Source organism: Dendronephthya gigantea, unplaced genomic scaffold (genome assembly GCF_004324835.1).
Source record: "Dendronephthya gigantea isolate DGI-Jeju-01 unplaced genomic scaffold, DenGig_1.0 000037F, whole genome shotgun sequence".
NCBI lineage: Eukaryota > Metazoa > Cnidaria > Anthozoa > Malacalcyonacea > Nephtheidae > Dendronephthya > Dendronephthya gigantea.
The window spans coordinates 540,322-559,772 of NW_021163047.1; the positions used below are offsets into that span (position 1 = coordinate 540,322).

Sequence of the window (19,451 nt, forward strand, 5' to 3'; positions counted from 1 at the left end):
TATTCAGTTCTGCCCGACGGATTTCTTTTGTAAGTGCAAGAGCTCACAATGGAAATCCGTCGGGCAGAACTGATTATATGAATAAACCCCCCTCCAATTATCGTTCTAGTTACGGCCCTGGATCGAAGGCCCTCAGATCGAAACGTCGAGAAGTGTTTTTGTCTAATTTAGGTAGTTGTTATACCATATTTGATGCTAAGTTATTTAGCCAATGTTGTAAAATGTTGATTGATTAAATAATTGAAACTGAAAAATCTATTGAAGTTAATAAATGCCATACGAAATTTTCTCAAGTGAACCAAACAATACAATCAACTCAAGAGAAAAAAAAGTAAATTTTAACTAAAAAAGTAAGCTTTATATTCAGTGCAATCACCTGATGAACATACCCTTTCTACATTAATTCATTTTCTTCGCAAATTTAGCGCAGATAGTCCAAAAATGTTTCTGAGAATAACTCGGAAAGCACGCTCTCCTCCTCTCATCTGAGTTCCCTTCATGATACGGCCGTAACGTCAGGGGTGGGGTACATCTCATTCATTCGTCTTATTTCTGACTGATTCCCTTGGTACTAATTATACGTACGCCATTTACAACCAAACTAGAGTGAGAATAGTGGTAAGAATTTAGTCCAAATAGATTATAACAACTCACATTTGGATATTTTAGGTAACTCTATAAAGTTTAAGAAACCTTTAAATTCATTCGTAAGTTTCAGTCCCAAAAATATTCTTTAAAAATTTAAAACGAATAGCATGGTCATATTCAGGTATCGAAAAAAGAATTTTTTTTGAAATCTCACATACGATTTGCACATGCCTCAATTTCACATTTTGCATTTCGCATTGCAATTTCCAAGTCTACAGCACCAAATAAATCAGCGGTCTCATATAATATATCAAAGTAGTTTGCAGGAATGTTGTATTGCTGTGCGAAAATTTAAAATGTAAGGAACCGTCAATTTATTGGCACGGCAGGGCTAAAATGGGTGCTATCTTATTAGTGTTCAGACTACAAAAACAAAGGCCGGACACTAATGAAATAAGCACGGGTACCCATTTTTACCGTGCCGTGCCAATAAATCAAGTGTAGTGTAAACGGGGCTTAAGTATGAGGCGTAAGAGAAAATAAGAGGAATTAAAGGCAAATTTAATTCAAATTTACATAATATTATTCTAAAAAAACAAAACCGTCTATTATGTCGGTCGTAGGACGCAGTCACGTAATAAATTTCTAGCTATGATAATCTGCACAACTTATTACTGTCTATAGATAGTTTCAAATAATCATATTTTATTTATATGATGAATATGATTTATATTGAAATAATCATATTACTGATAAATCATATGATATAAAATAATTCTGCACTGCATTTATCTGATCCATATATTCAAATCATATTTAGTTTCAATATTCTTTCTAAAAGATCCAAAATCCATGTTTTGAAATACTGGGCGTCCACGAGTAAAAGAAAAAAGAATCCCGTGATATGCTTTATCACAGTTTCTTCCCCCTCCGCCAATCATCATCATCGCTCCGATGTTTGTTGAATTCCAGCGGCATCTAAAACCAAGCTGATTGCTGCTTTGACTTTTACCGTTGCAATTGTGCATTTCAAAACCAGCAGTGCTCTGGTACTGACCACCATATTTGACTTCACATCGATAATCACATTGATGACTGGACCTGGAAATTTCAAGAAGGAACTGAACGAGACTTCTTTTCTGTGGACCAAAGCAATTTTTAACAGTGACCAATAAGGCTGTATGCGTCGGATCATCACTTCTTGTAATTTTTATTTCATTCCCTTTCACATATCTCCATCCAGCAGATATCATATCATGGTTACCAGTGGGATTTCGGTTTGATACGTTCTCCAAATCACTGTTATCATTGACATGTTTATCCGCGTTAGATAGTCGTGCAATAAGACTCCAGCCTGAAGGCATATCACAGTATACCTGCGTATCACAGTAAGAGCAAAATATCAAGAATAAAGCTAATACGTCAAATTGAAGTAACTGGTTTGTGAAAAGGTTATTAATTTTTTTAAAATGGAAAAACTGCAAATTTCAATTTGTATTAAGCCATTGATTGCTTCATTACTGAAATCTCCCAAGAGATTAACGATAGAGCCTAATGATATTGTAGCCTTGCATAGCTGACAATTTTCTCGGTGAGTTTCTTTTTACTTTTATTTTTTGGCAAAGAATAACTTTCTCAGGGACAAAGGAAATAACACGTATGGCTGTATGGCTGTATGGCACTGATTGGGTGGAACATGGAAAGGTAGAACATCCATCGCAATGATCGCAACTCTGGTTAATTAATCAAAGTAATCATCATACATAGATAAAAAAATGTAGCTGAAAATACGTTTATTAACACTAGGAAGATTTACAATAATCTGATCATGCATTAAAGAATACATTCACGACCCACCGTTTCGACACTCTAGGCTAGTGGCACTCCTGAAAACACTAGACATCTTTCTGTGGTGCTTACTTTTATTCATTAAACCAGAGTAGCGATAATTGCAATGAATTATAAACCTAGTTGCCGTGAACTTATCAGGGAAAGTTAGCATGAGGACGTGAACGTCAAAGACGACGTAAAAATGGCGGGTAAATGGCGTGGCATGTCCATATTTTGGCGCATCACGCCATTTATTCGCGATTTTTACGTCGTCTTTGACGTTCACGTCCTCGTCCTAAATCACCCTATTAACTCCAACAATATCGTTTTAAATCTGAGCCACCTTAACCGAGATAGATTTCAAGTTTTACTCGACAACCAATGCGCATGGTGCAAAACATCCTTCTTCAACACATGCATGAAAATAATTTTTCATTTTGACAAACAAGTGTGAAAATAAGCCAAAACACAAGAACGAAGCTGCCGGCCATGGCCTGGTAGCCTTGTTTTAGTGTTTTGACTTATTTCCACATTTATTGGTCAAAATTAAAAATTCTTTTTCATGCATGTATTGAAGAAGGTGCGCAACCTTTGCGCATAGGTTGTCAGAGAAATTCATCCCGGTTAAGGTGGCTATAAAATTTAAAACGATAATGTTGTGACGTGATTATCGAAAGGGTCTATTCGTTGGGCATAAAGTAGAACGTGTTTTGTTTTCATTCGTGATTCCACTTCGTCGGCCGATCAGTAAACTTATTTAACATTTCAAGAGTTTAGTTCACTATCACACTCTCGATGACTCGATGTTTTTTAATTCTCGGCTGATCCCTTAAAGCATATTGAATTTCATGCAACCATATGCCTCATTTCCGTCACAAAAAAGCGTTCAATTAGAAATGTTAGTAATTTTGATAAAATATGTTATAAATATATGGACTTTTGGATATAGCTTTCGGAAACGAAATTTGAATTTTTTCTGCCTTTCAAATGCACGCACGCCAAGTAGATCAGACACGTAAAAAGGAGTGCGCGAGTCACCCGCGACGTGTGTACAGCTTTCTATCATTGTATACCTTTTTCCCTAATGACTTCCAATCTTCTTGAAATGGAAAGGTATAAACTCCGCTTTGAATACGTGGGTTTAATTCAGCCAAAGATTTACAACTCAAAATCTTCAAAGTACCTGTTAAGACGATGGAATAATTTTGATTGAAACTCTGACAAGATATTGTATGGAGCATGCGCGGTATAGAAGTCACAGAATACCTATCAGAAGGATAACTCCATTGTTTTTGCGTCAAGTGACTCAGGAAGAACAGTAAACGAAAGTAATCAACCCCCTGCAAGAATTAAAATTGAGTCTGTTGGCAGGGGGGGTAGTTTCTTTCTATGAAGCATTTCTCAGCAAGTACCATTAATGAACACAATCACCTCCCTGCCCACATTGAAATTAGGCTGTTGGTGTGGGGGGAGGGGGTGGTTGGGGGGAGGATTTGCCAATCTTGTGAAAGCACTGCCCAGCCACGGCCCTCTTTAAACATTCGAATTTGCTATCATGTTGAGATCAAATGAATTTTATGCTTGAATAAAAGTGTGCCATTCAAGATAAAATCAAATATCATATCATAATATTTCACTGTCATTTCATAGCTCTTTGCGCTCTACAATGTTTCGAAGCAAATAATTTTACAGTATATTTTCAAATTTGTCCTTTAAATGTAGAATATTTTGGACTGCCTTTCCCATTTTCCTTGTAGCCTGAAATTAATTAGCGCAGTTGTGTCAACGACCGAAAAATTCTTCCGCTTCCACTATTTTTTTGCTTTATCTTCTGAGTTTTTAAATCATTGTGTTTGACACAGAGAGTGATTTCGACTATCAGGTCAGAAATGTTAAAATCATTTTTGCCAATTTAGGCTGTAACCAGTCGGTCAAGAGCCAATCATATTGCAATAACGCCATTGATTTAAAAATGTATTATAACTGAAAAGCTTGAGGGGCGATGGGTACGTCTGTGCAAGCTCGTCCCCCAAACCCGCGATTTCCTCTGGAAAAAAGGCTCTGAAAAAAACCATACCTGGAAGTCAGAAATCCTGACTTAATTCATTTATTTTATAACAACGTTTTATATTATATTCATTTTATATCATGACGAACGACCACCAACCAGAAAAATTTCTGATTTCGATTATCGGCGAGCCTTTGTTTCCTCGCCAAAGGAAATCGCGGGTTCGGGATGCCAGATTGACGTGTGTGGAATTTACGGGGACATCGCAAAAGAGGAGATTTCTTATGAAACATCTTTTAGTTAATTAGTTTTTACTATGTACATTAACATATTTCAGCCAGGCAGCTCTCGGTATAAAAGTTTATGTCTATCTGTCGATAAAAAAGGCGCCGAAAGAGGGTTACAGCCTGTTCTTAGATTGTGTTCATTTACATTTGTACTACAGATCAGTTTCTTTCATGGATGATTTTCTGAATTTAGTGCATATTTTCATACTCTTTACTTGTTAAATAGTTTCTTCTTGATGCAAGTGACTCGATTTTATTCCTTGGTAATCCAATGATATCTAGACAGCGGTTTTGTACTCTTTCGATGTCCTCCTTTAGGTAATCTGGTATGCCTGCCCAGATTGGCGCCCCATATTCCAGAATGGGTCTTATCTTTGTACAATAGGTCATTAGTCCTATATCACTTGGAAGATTTGGTTTTCTACAAGCCCTGACAAAATAGATTCTTTTACTTGCCTTCTTAACGATATCTTGTACATGAGATTTTCATTTAAGGTCGTTTTGCATGGTAACCCCAAGAAGTTTGAATTTTGTGTCTCTTTCAATCGTTTCATTTCCTATACTAATACTTGGGGGAGCTGAACTTGATCTCGTAAATCCAATCCACATATCCTTTGTCTTACCGGTATTCAGCTGCATTTTATTCTGAGTAGCCCATTCTTCCAAGTCGAATTCAATACTTCCTGCATTTTACTATTTTAATCCAGTAGAAACAAGTTCGTATTGGCTACAATCATCGGCATATTTACATGTGGATATTGAAAGTTCACTTGGGATACAATCTTCCATATCATTAATGTAAATGTTAAATAGCGTAGGTGAGATAACTGCGCGCTCCCTGCGAGACACCAGCTGGTACTGCTTCAACTCTAGAGAGAACATTTAGGGAACCTTAACTTGCAGTGTTCGGTTGGTCAGAAAACTTTGACACTATAACCAGAATGACTTATTTATCCCCATATTTCCCAGTTTCGTTAGAAGAATCTCATGATCTACGAGAGCAAACGCTTTTCGGAAATCTATAAACAACGCATGTACACTATCATATGGGCTACCTTGATCTGTGGCATCATACCAATCTTGAGTCATACTTGTCAGTGCACTCACTGTTGATCTACCCCTCGCAATTGCGTGCTGGTTGGTTTTACTTTAAAATCAGCCTGGTTTAATCGTAATTGTAGCTTCTCCAGGACTTTGGCCACTTGCGGTAAGACTGAAATCTGCCTGAAGTCGGTACTTAAATCCTCAAGGGTGTTTACCTTCGGAATGGGGCTGATCAGAGCATGTTTATAGGAGCTTGGATATTTGCATTGGAGGATACTAGCGCATATAATTTCATGAATACTCGGAGCTAATTCTTCGTGAAAACGCTTTAATACCCAAGCAGGAACCCCATCAGCACCGGATGCTTTCCTCGGATTTAAACGTTTTAGTATTGTCTTTACTTGTCCGATACTAGGTAAAGGCGGTTCGCGATCTATAATTTCTACGTCCGCAGCCCTAGCTGCTAGTGAGTTTGATTCTCGATTGGCCCAGGGGGTAATAAATGCATCAAGTAGCTTGTTCGCCATTGACTCTACTTCCATTTGTGTTGCATGTGTTGGTGTGGGAGAGGATTGTTTTTCGGCTCCACACAATGAGTAAATACACTTGAACCATTTCCTTGGATTAGAAGAGCGGGTAGAGCTTGCTTTAATCTCATAATACCTTTGTTTAGCATTTGAAATTAAATGAGCAACCTTGGCACAAAGTTTCCTGTATTCATTTTTATCTCCTTTAGTATATGCTTTTTGCCTTGCTCTAATTTGAGTCTTAATATAAGGTGTCATCCATTCTTTATCATTTGGGTGCATACGTATACATTTTTCCGGAGTATAAGTATCCAGCATATTTCCAATGATTTCATTAAAACATTGTACCTTATCACCCACATCATCCGCATTGTAGACATCCTCCCAATTTTCTAGATTGAGTGCGAGACCCAGTGCTCTTATGTTTCCAGGATGTAGATTTCTCACAGATCTTGTTGTTGCCTTGCTTTGATTTACTTGATTTGATGGTGTGAAAAGGATTTATTGGTAGTCAGATCGACCCAGGGGGGGAAGATGTAGCATTTTGTTGTAGAGTTTGGACATATTCGTAAGGAGTTGGTCCATAGTATTTGAGCCACGAGTAGGGGTAATAACTGCCTTCCGCAAACTGAACCTTTGACAAATTTGACTTGGGTTCAAATGATTAAAGTCTCATGTAACTACTATAGCCGTTGATGGTCTATCCTTAAGTATGGAGTCGAGACATTTTGTTATATATTCCGTGAAACCTTTGGCTTCATTAGCAGACTTACTCGGGGGGAAATATACTCCAGCAGTGATTATGCAGCTATAAGGTCTTCGCATTCTCGTTGGATTATGTATAAGCCAGAGCAGTTCCATATCATTTGTCTCAAGATGGTGGAGTCTTTTTGTTGGTATAGAGTTATCTACATAGGCAAGAATGCCGCCCCCAGGGGTAGGTCTATCTTTACGATATATATTAAAGGACTTTCCGATGTTTACCACCGATGAAGGGATACTTTCTGATAGCCAGGATTCTGTTACTATGGTGATGTCAGCATTGTTTAACTCAATGACACTGGCGAGTTCATCAATTTTATTTGTTACGTGACATGCGTTGGTTACAAAAAACGAAGGGAGTCTTGCCTTAATTTTGGAGCCACCATTAATGTAAATACAGTTTGAAGGAGTATGACCATTAACATTATCACCACCATAGTTCCTTTTATCATAGACATTTTTGGATCGAGTAGTAATACGAGTAGGAATTTTATACGAAGTAGCATCAGGTATCGTTAAGTTTTTATCCACGCTATCATTAGGGGCTACACCAGGGTTTTGACAGGCCGAGCTCTGTAGTGAGGGTAATCATAGAAGGCATAGGGGGGGGGGCAGATTCGGAATTGCGGTTTCCATTTAAGGTTTTGGGTAAGGTTGGAATGGGCCCAGTAACCGAGGGTGACTTTGGGGACATTGATTGACACCTATCCCGTGTGTTCTCGCTTTCAACCATAACAATAGACTCGTCATTATTATCCGGTTCAATAGGCTTGACTACATCCTTCGGGGAATAATGAATAAAGAATTTGATTTTCTCGAGCTCTTCATTCAAATGTTGGACTTTTAGGTCCAAGACAGAGTTTTTAGTTTTTTCCTCCTCAAGAACAGCACGCAAACGAATAACTTCATTTTCCAATTTTTCAATAATTGTTGGAGTTTGATCTCCCCATGCATTAATAAAGGATTGCACTGAATCAACTCTACTTTGTAAAATTTCAGTGTCAAACTTAAGATCATCCATGTATGCTTTAAATTCAGCAGAGCGAAAATTCGATTGTTGTACATTTTCGGCCGGTTTTAAAGATAAGCAGTCATTTATGAAATAATCCTTAGACTTCTCACCGTCTGTACCACCAAATACAAGAGAATTTAGTTTACCAGGATACCATGTAACTGTTAAATCAGAAATATGGCTCTCGAATCTTTTTGAACTACCGCCGGGAGAGCACCATTTGCCACGTTGCACAAAACCAGTATTAATAAAATCTTGTAGTGTTTCGTAGCTGTCATGCCATACCAATCTCTTTCCATCATAGCTAATGTTTTCCTAGACTATATGATTAGAGATTACGTCGAGATTCCAATCAATAACGGAGTTTTTATCACTTAACATGCTGCTTCTATTAGGACATACGTCCGCCATTTTAGACATAGGTTAAAAAAGGTAATGGTAAGGTTAAACTAGGGATCCAAGGATAGTGCAAAGTTTTCATGCCCTGTAATACCTAAGCAACACGTTTTCCCAACATAAACATTTTGACTTATGCCAGTAAAAATATAATGAACTAGGTTAAACATTAATCAAAAGGAAATTATTCAAAGTACTCAAGTTACGTTAGCCGCGGATATTGTCACTATTAAATTATAATTTTAGTTGCCCATGTAAACCGGACGCGATTTTCTCAGTTTAGTCTCTTTTCTTCGTCAAACAACTGTGACTACATTCACTACATTTATATGATGGCAACAATTTATCGTCATTTCATAAGAATAGCCAAAATAGTTGCGTTGTAAATAATGTAAATAAACCGCGGTGCATATTATGTCTATGATGTGGATACTTCGACGCGTAGCTAAATCGATACAAAACAATATACATATAATCAATACTGTATACCGCCAAAATGATTTGATTACTGCACAAAATGTCCGTTTTGTATAGTATCATTTATGTACTGTATGCAGAATACCAGGTATCGAGTATCGACTTGCTATATATCGACATAATATATATTCGTCATTCGTGTAAGAGATCTATCAATACATAAACAACACAGCGTCGTTTGACTTTCTTCCTAACCTATTAGCTCTATTTATGGAATAAACCTTCCAATTATATTTGTGTCGAATTGAATGCTCGCAATTCATAACATAAGTTGATAAATTGCGTAGACTCTCAAAGAATTGCACGATTTTTACGCTCGGAATGTTTTGAAGCAATGCTCGTCGCTCCTCGTTTCTTTACATCGTGAATAATGTTGAAGGCTCGACGGCACATGCGCAGTTGCGACGTATAGGAAAAAATCGGGTGTTCCGGGGGTAAATCTGCGCAAATCCCTTTGAAACAAAACCCAAACCGCGGAAAAGCAATGCTTTAAAATTTACAGTAACCGTCAAAATTCCTCAATATTTTGGTGAACTTAGCAAAAGGGATGTAGAGAATTAATAAATAAAGCAAGTTAAACTGATTTAAAAACTTTAAATTACTGATTATATACAAAAAGCTACTATACGCATAAAAACACTCCGCCCCCCGGAGTTTACACTATGACTGACTGACTGTCTGACTGTCTGATGTGAATTTTCGCCACTCACCACAATACTGCAAAGTGTCACAGAAACTTTGCACTAAAAAGGTAAAAAGAAATAACGTAATGTATACACTCCTAATGTAGTTAATATTTACCGACGTTCTCAAAAATACCATTCCTTTGTTTTACCTAATCAGAAGGCTGCTGATTACCAGTCCCTTTTTTTTAATTTCGCGTGTAATAAAATCGTTGCACATCATCCGTCCGAGATCTAGAATTTGGAACTTAGACTATAAGGCTCCTCATTCTTTCCTTATGCATTAAGTTATTTATTTCAACAGGATAAGATAATTGAACAGGGAAATATTTGCGTACAGCAATGAACACACTTCTTTCAATACCTCAATTGCACACAAAAAAAGGAAAAAATATAAGGAAAAAATGTTCCGATTTTTCTGGTATAAAAATTACGACAAATTTACGAACGCGGAATAAAATTTCATTGCGGTTGGTGTCTTTTTGGCCTCCTACAATTTATTGGATCCGTATTTTTTGTTTTGCAATGAAAAATTGTTTTGAGTGAATGTGAAATCAACTAAAATTATGACAGTGAAAACAAAAATGCGGAAATATTATGATAAATATATTATTAAATGAATTATTAGTTGAAGAGAAAATGCATAAAACTTACGGTTTAGAAATATATCAACTGTATGCTTTGTTACCCATCGCAATTGTTCCTTCATCTGCAAAAGCTTTAAAGAGAACGATAAGTAAATATCAATAAATATTATCATATTAATTTTCTAATCTATTTCTATCCATCCACCCCGTTAACTGATTCATCCCTCCGTCCATCTGTCCATCCGTCCACCCGACCATTTATCAACCCATGAATATAAAATGCACAATAAAATATATTCCAGCTATTTGCAAATATTTTTTTCAAACCTCGTCTTTTTCTGCTAGAGCTTTCCATGTGTTGTTTTTTCTGAAAAGAAGAGATTCATCTGTGGTATTATAGGCTAAAAATCCATCAGCAGCACCGATACTCTTGATTGAATCATCATTGTTGCCCACAATACCCTGTGAAAAGTATTACAAATGTCCATTTCGATTCACTCGCAGATTGAATGTAATGTCTACTACAATTTTCAGGGAATAGAAGGACTAGTGTTTGAAAAGTAATGTTTACACGAGCGGAGCAAAGAACTTGTGAAATTTCGAATAGATATGCAAATCAACAGGGGAAGATTTCGTTTTAAACCAATCATTATTTTTGTTTACATTTTGAATAACCCAATCAGAATGCATAAATTTTGATAAAAAGTTTAATATATATCATTTTACATGAAGTATTTAAAATTAAGTTATTCTGATTGGCTTTGCCCAAAAAATGTAAACAAATATGGCGATTAGTTTAAAGCGAAATTCCTCTTTAATTGTTATGCAAATCAGTAACAAACAGTAGTGATTGTATTTTTCCGATATAACCACAAGTGTTTGTAACTGATTTGCTTATCTAGTTATTAATACAAAAAATTAAAAGTGAAAACATCGTTTAACGAAATTTGAAAAAAATCCTATCGATAATTTTTTTTTAAAATTATCGATAACTTTTTTTCAAAATTGTCCGGTTGCTACTAAACGACTTGCAAAGCATTCGGAGTGAAATAAAAAAAATTCACCGAAGGTTTCACGAAGGATTAACGCACTCTAGGGACCAACCTTAAAAAGCAGAGCAAATGCTAGGAAAGAATGAAATTATGTTTGGTAGTAAGCACTCTCCGGTTTCGACTTTTGATACAAAGTGATATTATAAAGTATGTGTATTATTATGTCGTTTCAGGAGGCAGAAATCTATTTTGTGAATTTCTTTAAATGACTTAGCAGAGACTCACCTCATTCCCACAACGTCCCTAATAAAGTTCAAGAAAGAATCATATCAACATAACAATATATTTTCATATCCAGTAAAATTGAGAATTTGGTTTTCAGAAGACTTTAATTGGACATACGCTTACTTTAACAGGCATATCATCGTCCCCAACTAGTTTATACCAGACACCACTATCGCCATTCTCGTCTTCAATTTGATACTCCATGCATTTTCCCTTTACTTTACGAGGAGGATTTGATCTGACCCAGAACCAAGCTGAGGCATGTTTTGTTATTGTACCACCATTTGTTGCTTGACATCCTTTGAGACAATAAACATTTCTTCCACCACGTGGTCCATAACATGCACAACACTGAAACGTAAGTCGAATATATTTCCTTAAAGTGGTCCACTACAGCAAAATTACGATCTATCAATTATTAATGGTTAATTTTGGAGATAATTTTGCATAACAGACCAACTTTTGATTTAGGCAACCGAAAGGAAACTTCCAGAAAGTGCTATACTAAATTTAGTAAAATTACCAAGTTTGGCTGCAAAATATTGTAAAGTACGGAAAATAAAGCCATGTGAATTTGGCTATTTTGTATACCTTTTTACAGCAGCCGAAATGTGTAACTAAATTAGTTAAACGCTTCCGGCCTTAGTATTAAAACAGTGTACAAAATTGGCTACTTTGCATGGCTATATTTTCCGTAATACTTGACATTTTACAGCCAAACTTGGAGAATATACTAATTTTGGTATGCTCTTTTTATCAATGGTGATTAATTTCTATCTTGTTGCCTAGATCGTAAGTTGGTCTATAATTCAAAATGTCCATCGATTCAGTCTTAAAGGTATGAGGAATTGATCCTGAAAACGTTTTCCCGCAGAAATATAGTTTTACAAAGAATATGAAAAATAACGAATAATTATTTAATTATTAAGATAAACTATAATTAAAAGTGATCGATGTCCTATTGTGTTATTGTTCGCTGTAGTTTATGAATATATGCAAAATCTATATTATCGTTTAAAGTGCGTTTCGTTTAGCGTAAGTAAAATAGGGTTAAATAAATCGTATAAGTTGTATATTAAATTGCTTTCCAAAACCAAAAATTGCACCAAATTAAATTTTCCTAGTTTAGCCTCTAAACAAAATTATATAAATCAAAATAGAATCAAATCCATCAAACGTTTTATATTTCTTAGTGTGTCTGGAGCTCGTAACCATGATAACTGCACATGAATACATTTTTTTACTCAGAATGACTTGCCTAGTAACATCAAGACAATAGATCATAACTGAAGAATTTTATTAGAAATTTATGACCTAGAACCAGAATAAAACTGGAAAGCAGTTTTGTCTTAAACATGTTAATTACCTTTCCCATGTCACAACCAAAAAATGCCGTAGACGCCCTGCTACCTTCACCAGCGACAAAACTGAAAGGTAATTGACATCTGCATAATTACACGTCTTTTTATAGGAGTCTTTTGGTATCAACTGCCTTCTGACGGTGGATAATCTGAAAACCTACTAACATCTAGATAGCATTGCTCGACATAATGGCAGGCAAATTTGTTTTTGTTCCTTTGACAAATTTACCTCAGAAATTAGTACGCTCGGTTGGGGATGATAACTCTGAAAATAATTTGATAAAACAAACCTGAATCCTCCAGAATAAACGACTTGAACTGGAAATACGGGATGATAAGCAAATCCATTTGGACATGACTTATCTAAGCAGCTATTCATCATGGTCTAGCAATAAAAGAATGAAAAAAATCTTCATGGCTTTGATAGCCAAACAATAAAAATTAATAAGTATATATAAAACATAATTCGCATCAAGACACGTTATTTTGTAGTAATTCAGGTTTATTGCTAAACAGTAAATAAATTACTTACCCAACCAATTTTCGCCAACGGATGATAATACGCTCCAAATATTGAACAAGGGAAATGTTTTCCTACAATTCCACCCGTCATTAGATCTTTCACATGTAATATATCTCCAACACCTGGGAAGTTGTATGGACATCCTCCTTGATTGACGATCATCAGATTCTTTAGTGACCGTTTGTTTTGAAATCGAAATGCCCTAGAAATTCAGAGGCATTCTCTGTGTCAGTATAAATAGATAAAGCATTACTAATATTTCTTTTAAAATGTCCTAACTGTTGTCCCATTTACTACAAAATTAGTTGTGTGTTGAAAGATTGAGTATATCCTGATTTTACAGTAACTGATGTACATATTTCCATAGCTATTGTTCTGTAAATTATTTATTTAAAACTCTGTAGCCTTTTACATTGGATTTAACTTTTACGCTTTATGTCATTCTTCTGATATGCGCACAATTATCCACCCCCCTTCAAACTCACATTTCTTTTATGTTGCTAATATTGGTTAATAACACGTTGTTTCAATTACCAATGAGCTTTTGTGTTCTCAAAATCATCATCGGACGAAACTTGTATTCTAAAGTCTATCACTTGAAGATCACCAAACTCGCTGGACCAATGAGGATCTCCGAAAGGTTCAACAGTTTCGTTATTTGAAGGAACGTTCCAAGTCACAGTATCATTCATGTAACCAACCAGTATGTATCCACCACCATCTGTTGTCATGTCACAGTAGACCTATAGTATAGTTGACAACTGCAGTCACAACATGATCCTGATTACGGTATAAATTATTGTTAGCTGATGTATGTACCACAATCATGTGATATATGGGTTTACAAAAGCTAACTTAGTGACTAAATTATTGCAATGTTATTATTAATTAGAGTCATTAGCTATTTTAACAAATTACAATTGATTACCCTCTTCGGAACATTGCCGTTCAAGGTGATCCAATAAAACCCATCTTTAGAATTCGCATCGTGTTTCAAGATGTCGAGACAGTCGTAGCCGGGGTCAAAATGTTCACCAAGAGGTTTTGAATCTTGAAAATAAAGGCGTACTGAATACGAAATTCTACATTTTGGGCTATTCCAACCTCGCAATCAAATAATCATCAAATGTGAAAAACTACAAATTTCGGGGCTTTTTAGACACCACATAAAGACAATAACAAATATTCAACTACGTTACGCACTGTCTGTTTTTCTCCAGCTAAATACTTCGTTATTTTCAGTACACACTATAATGGCATCTTTGTTCTTTCTATCTTTCACCAATATCATTTCACCATGGTTTGATTTTGAACAGCTCCCTGTTTCTAGAGTTCTACGAACAGGCAAGTTCTAAGAAATCAAGGTTCATAAAAATTTAATCATGACATTGTTTGGTCTGCAGATGTGAATAATTACAACAGTTCCAATGGATTTCGTGCTCCCAATTAATCTACTAAAGCTAAAATTTCTTCAATCAAATCCCCAATCACCGTTTTAGATAAAGTCGAGAGACCTTATCAACATAAGCAACCATACATAGACTATACATTTTACCTTTCCCGCAATTACAAGTATTGAAATCAATACTTGAATGAGAAACGACCACATTTTTACCTAAACTGAAAATACATATCTTGTAAAAACGTCAATTAATGTGCGCAAAATGGAACCATGTGAAAAATAGAATTTGCATGCACAACCAGCAGAAAAATGTTAGCTTGGTCTAGCTGAATTTCAAATTGAGATTGAGCTGAGATGTTTTATTTCTATTGTTCCTAATGTTTGCATATTAAGAAATGTTTGATGCTTGAACCGTGGAAAATAATTTAAAATTTGATAGAAAGCTTATTTGCGTGGTTGGTTCTTTCGCTTTCAAATAAGTAGAGTAGGAAAGAGCTGTATACTAAACCGGTTTTGCAATTCAATATCACATCTAAACGTGCGAATCTCGAGGATCAGTCTACTCGACCATTATTAGTTTCTGTCCATGTTAAGTTTGACGCCTTATATTTTAATAAACTGTTACAATTTACTTACCTGAACGTCAAATAGACAATATTTTCTTCGAAAGGAGCCCACTACTCATCTGACTTTGGAAGACTGAGAGCTTTGTCTTTGGCACGGCGTAGCTTATTGTTATTATCTCATTGACATACCTAATGCTGTAGGTGTTACCTCATATTTTTTAGCATTAGTGGCGGTCTTGCAGGAATTACTTTGTAGAGCCCATTTGGTGTCATCCTGAGATTCCTCCTGGAATATTTCAGAAATCAGGTCGACTTCTTTTCTTGTATATATTGCTGAAAAACTCATTTCATGACAAATTATAAATTAATAAAAAATGCTAAACTATTTGTTACTCTTGATCCCGTTTCAGAGGTTCGTATTGAATAAACATCCTGTCGTAGATTAGCTACGTGTTTATTACTTCAGTTTGAATTGATGGACGATCTTTCTTAAGTTAAAAATATCCTTGCACATTTCATAATTGTGTTTCATTGCACCAAAAATGTTCGAAAATTACATATTATATCTGGCTAAACATGATGACCATATTGAAGCGACGTGCATGTGTGACGTGATAAGAAACCAGCCCACAAACAAAATATTGGCCCACGTTAGAGGTCAATACAGGGGTATCCAGGATTTTTCGTATCTTATTCCAACTTTTTGGACCGCAGGCATTCTTTAATGGGTATAGTCTTGCTTACACCGAATTTTTTTTACTGCTGTCGAGCCAGAAATTTCAGCTATCTGCATGAGAACAGCTACAAAATATTGGTATTTTCGTGAAAATACGATAACATAATATAACATTTAATAAATATTTCAGACAGCAATTAACACTTCAGTAAGTAATAGATATTACTATCACTCCACTGGTTCCACAGCTCCTAATGTACCCAAGGTTTTATTTCCACATTGAAAAATCTTTTAGGACAGCGTCGCAGCGAAATAATTTCATGCAAGTTCGGGGTGGCAGATATTTTCAGACAGGCGCAGAGTCTTTCAATTCAACCTTCGACCAAGTGAAAACTCCAACGTTGCACCTAAAATATGCGTGCGTTACAACACTTTTTTTTAATTAATTATCGCTGCTATAATTCGCCCCTGATTTCTGAGAATTGGTCAAGACTGCTTTACTTAGAATAACAGCTACTGGTGCAGTATGATAACTGGACTGCTACGTTAATATGGCATATTGATATTGACGTCTCTACCAAGCGGGTTAATTGGATGCGCTGCACGATAAAAATAACTGGACTATTCCTCGATTTGGCCATTGAAAAACCAGGCAGAAAGCGCGCTTTTAAAATGGAAATTAAACCTCAGCAAATGACTTTCAAATAAGTCATAATGAAATGTAAAAATTTGACCAATGTTTACTAAATAGCTGTATTGTTCAGAAATGATCCGACCCTGATGGATGGGTTCTATAGCTATATACACAAATATTTTAAGGTATACACAAATGTTACAATATTTGAATAAGCGAAAAAGGGCCGGAAAGGTTAGAAAACACAATGACCTAAAGTTGGCCGGAATTTAAGGCAGACTTAGGATTTGAAATGTTGGTCTATAAGCTTTGACTGTAAACAAGTAGATCAGCTTCAGAAATTCCACTATTTCTTTAATTATCTCATTATTTATTTATTTATCTTACCATTTTATTACCTTCTTTTTCAGGTCTATCAGAGTATATCCTCGAAATATTTATGGATTATTGTTTCCTTATCATCACTTCATAGGATCACATTGCACCCTTTCTCTCACTGATCTGAATTCAAAACATTCCAACACTTAAGTTACGCATGAGCTTTAAACTAAGCAATCACATTCAGTTTTTAAATGTCAAAACAATTCTTTTGAAAGGCTCCTGTTCCACAACTGCCCACAATAAATCTACTTCTACCGGATTATTTACCATATTTTGACAGGTTTTTTCTGATGTTGTTTAAGAAAGGTTTTGTTTTGCCATTCATTTATCGCTACTTCAGTATGTGTTCGTCTTGTGTACATTTGCAATCCGAAATGGCCAAAGAAATTTAAATATTCTTGTAGAATATGTAGGAAGCGTGTAAAGACACTTCCCGAACTTATTCTCGGGCAATGCAAACCTTCCCACTGATAATAGATTTCATTATCCGCCTCGTTTCCAAGCTGTATTGTTTTTGTGTGCACTCAAGCAAATTCGGGAAGTATCTATTCATAGCAAATTTCAGCAGTTCGTAGACAAAATTAGTTAGGTTTCAGCTAATATATCTAACTAATGACACTTAACCCTTGACATTTATAAATCCCGACCCTCGAGGCTGCTTTATAATTAAATTGACCAAAATAAATAATAAATCTTAAATTAATTGAACTTCAAAAATTCTTAAGAAACAATTCTAGTATGAGCGAATTCTATATTTACAATTTCTACGATGGAAATAATATATTTTCAGTGAGAGAATCTAGCACGAAAGGACTAATTTTCCCCGACCCTAATTATAGTTTGAAACAATCTTTACCGTTATTTTAGTGTTAAATAATTAAATGCATTGCCACCAACTGATACAAAACATTCTAAGCATTGCTTTACGTAGCGGAATATTAATCTCACAACATGAAATACACCCACTGCATTGCTCAAATAGCTCTTGAAACTTCCAAAGTGTCAGAACAAGAGGCAGAGTGTATTTGCTGTTAGACGACCTATAACGATCAAATTTCATCATAAGGAAAAGATGGCGCGACTTAGCTGTCTAGTGTGGTCTGGACTTGTACTTTTCTATGCGTTGTACATATTTCAGGCACTGGCATTGACTAGCTATATGGTGATGAATATAGATACACCCTATTGGATATTTATTCCTTTATTTCTACCTGCATTAATGTTCTTCAGCTGTTTCGGATGCCTTCTGCCAAAAGTACAGCACGAAAGATCAGTTCGCTATGTTTGGATCGTGTGGTTATTATATACTATAATCCTGGTGCCAGCCGTCGCTATCATATTTGCGAAAGCTGTCCCGGAGTTAAAACCGTCAGATACATTTGGCCCGAATGTATTAAAAACGATTCTTTGCATAACGCCAGTGTTACTTATTCTCTTGCTAAATGTCACAATCTCGCCTCCAAATCGAAGGTTCATCGAAAGGGTTTCAACTTCGGCTGCCCTGGATTTGTTCGACAGCATCGAAATGCTGGCTATCATACTGGAGCAAAAGCAATTCAGACCGGGTTCGTTCGAACTTGACAGTTCAATTGAAACGGCAATTATTGTATTCGTTTGCATTAGTCTGTTTATTTCGCCTTTTGTGTTGTTTCAACATAAAGTAAGGTTTGGTGAAGTAAGTGTGAGAAAGAAGACAATGGTAGCTCGAACCTCTGTTCAGATTTTTCTCGTTAACTTGACGTTTCTTGTTATGAGATTCATCGTGTGGTTCCACTATGACTACGATGCATCAATATTTATCACAAAGAACATCATCTCCATAGTGATAAGCGGTATTGAAATTAGCTCTGTCTTCGGATTCTTCAACTGTGGTGTTGACAATAACGAAACATTCAACGTTTGAGACATTTTGAATGATCGCAAATATGGAATAAACTCAATAAAGTTTGCATTGCCGTTATACATCATGATTTTTGTAGTTACTAGAACTTAAATGTATTGCATTAAATTGTTAAGAAAATTGCTAGAAGCACATGATTATACGCCTTAATGCACCCACTATAAACATAACCAGATATGCAATGTGTTTAATAACTGATATGCAATGTGTTTAATATCTTGGGCATGATTGCCAGATAATCTCAGATATGCTCTCACCTGTTGAATATTTTTCGGCAGCTGAAAACGAAGGCACATCTGTTGATAAAACATTCTGTTCGTCGCTATATTAGAGAGTTTAGGAAGTTTTATACAACGGCCAAGCTACCGATCTAATGGTCGAAATCTGCATGACTGCTTGACGCCTCGAGTTTCCCAAGCTTTGCTGTATCGTCCTGATCTGTTTTTAACAAAACCATTTTCCAACAAGCAACATCGTGTAGTCAGTACAACGTCCTTAAAACGCTCAAACAACAGAATATCATCTGGTTA

General features: G+C 35.8%; 2 protein-coding genes across 5 annotated transcripts; one reads left to right on the plus strand and one right to left on the minus strand.

The window, feature by feature from the left end:
• Positions 1 to 1,128: 1,128 nt before the first annotated feature.
• On the minus strand, positions 1,129 to 17,967 carry LOC114526068. 4 transcript variants are annotated; one of them, XM_028547567.1, is made up of 15 exons: positions 17,878 to 17,967; positions 17,028 to 17,141; positions 14,918 to 15,616; positions 14,566 to 14,713; positions 14,291 to 14,412; positions 13,897 to 14,105; positions 13,372 to 13,564; positions 13,130 to 13,224; positions 12,845 to 12,905; positions 11,602 to 11,829; positions 11,479 to 11,496; positions 10,529 to 10,663; positions 10,269 to 10,332; positions 3,492 to 3,601; positions 1,129 to 1,964 (listed from the first exon to the last, which is right to left on the minus strand). In XM_028547567.1, exons 3-15 carry the CDS (start codon positions 14,969 to 14,971, stop codon positions 1,377 to 1,379), a joined length of 2,025 nt encoding a protein of 674 aa, XP_028403368.1. In that variant the 5' UTR covers positions 14,972 to 15,616; positions 17,028 to 17,141; positions 17,878 to 17,967; the 3' UTR covers positions 1,129 to 1,376. The 4 variants fall into 4 exon arrangements, 3 of the variants coding, with proteins under 3 accessions (XP_028403368.1, XP_028403367.1, XP_028403369.1); XM_028547566.1 differs by having other exon boundaries at positions 14,918 to 14,982; positions 15,401 to 17,141; XR_003687300.1 differs by lacking the exon at positions 1,129 to 1,964 and adding an exon at positions 3,685 to 3,758 and having other exon boundaries at positions 3,518 to 3,601; positions 14,918 to 17,141.
• Positions 17,968 to 18,055: 88 nt separating this feature from the next.
• On the plus strand, positions 18,056 to 19,107 carry LOC114526069. Its single transcript, XM_028547570.1, has one exon. The coding sequence runs from the start codon at positions 18,094 to 18,096 to the stop codon at positions 18,922 to 18,924; it is 831 nt and encodes a 276-aa protein (XP_028403371.1). The 5' UTR covers positions 18,056 to 18,093; the 3' UTR covers positions 18,925 to 19,107.
• The last annotated feature ends 344 nt before the right edge of the window (positions 19,108 to 19,451 follow it).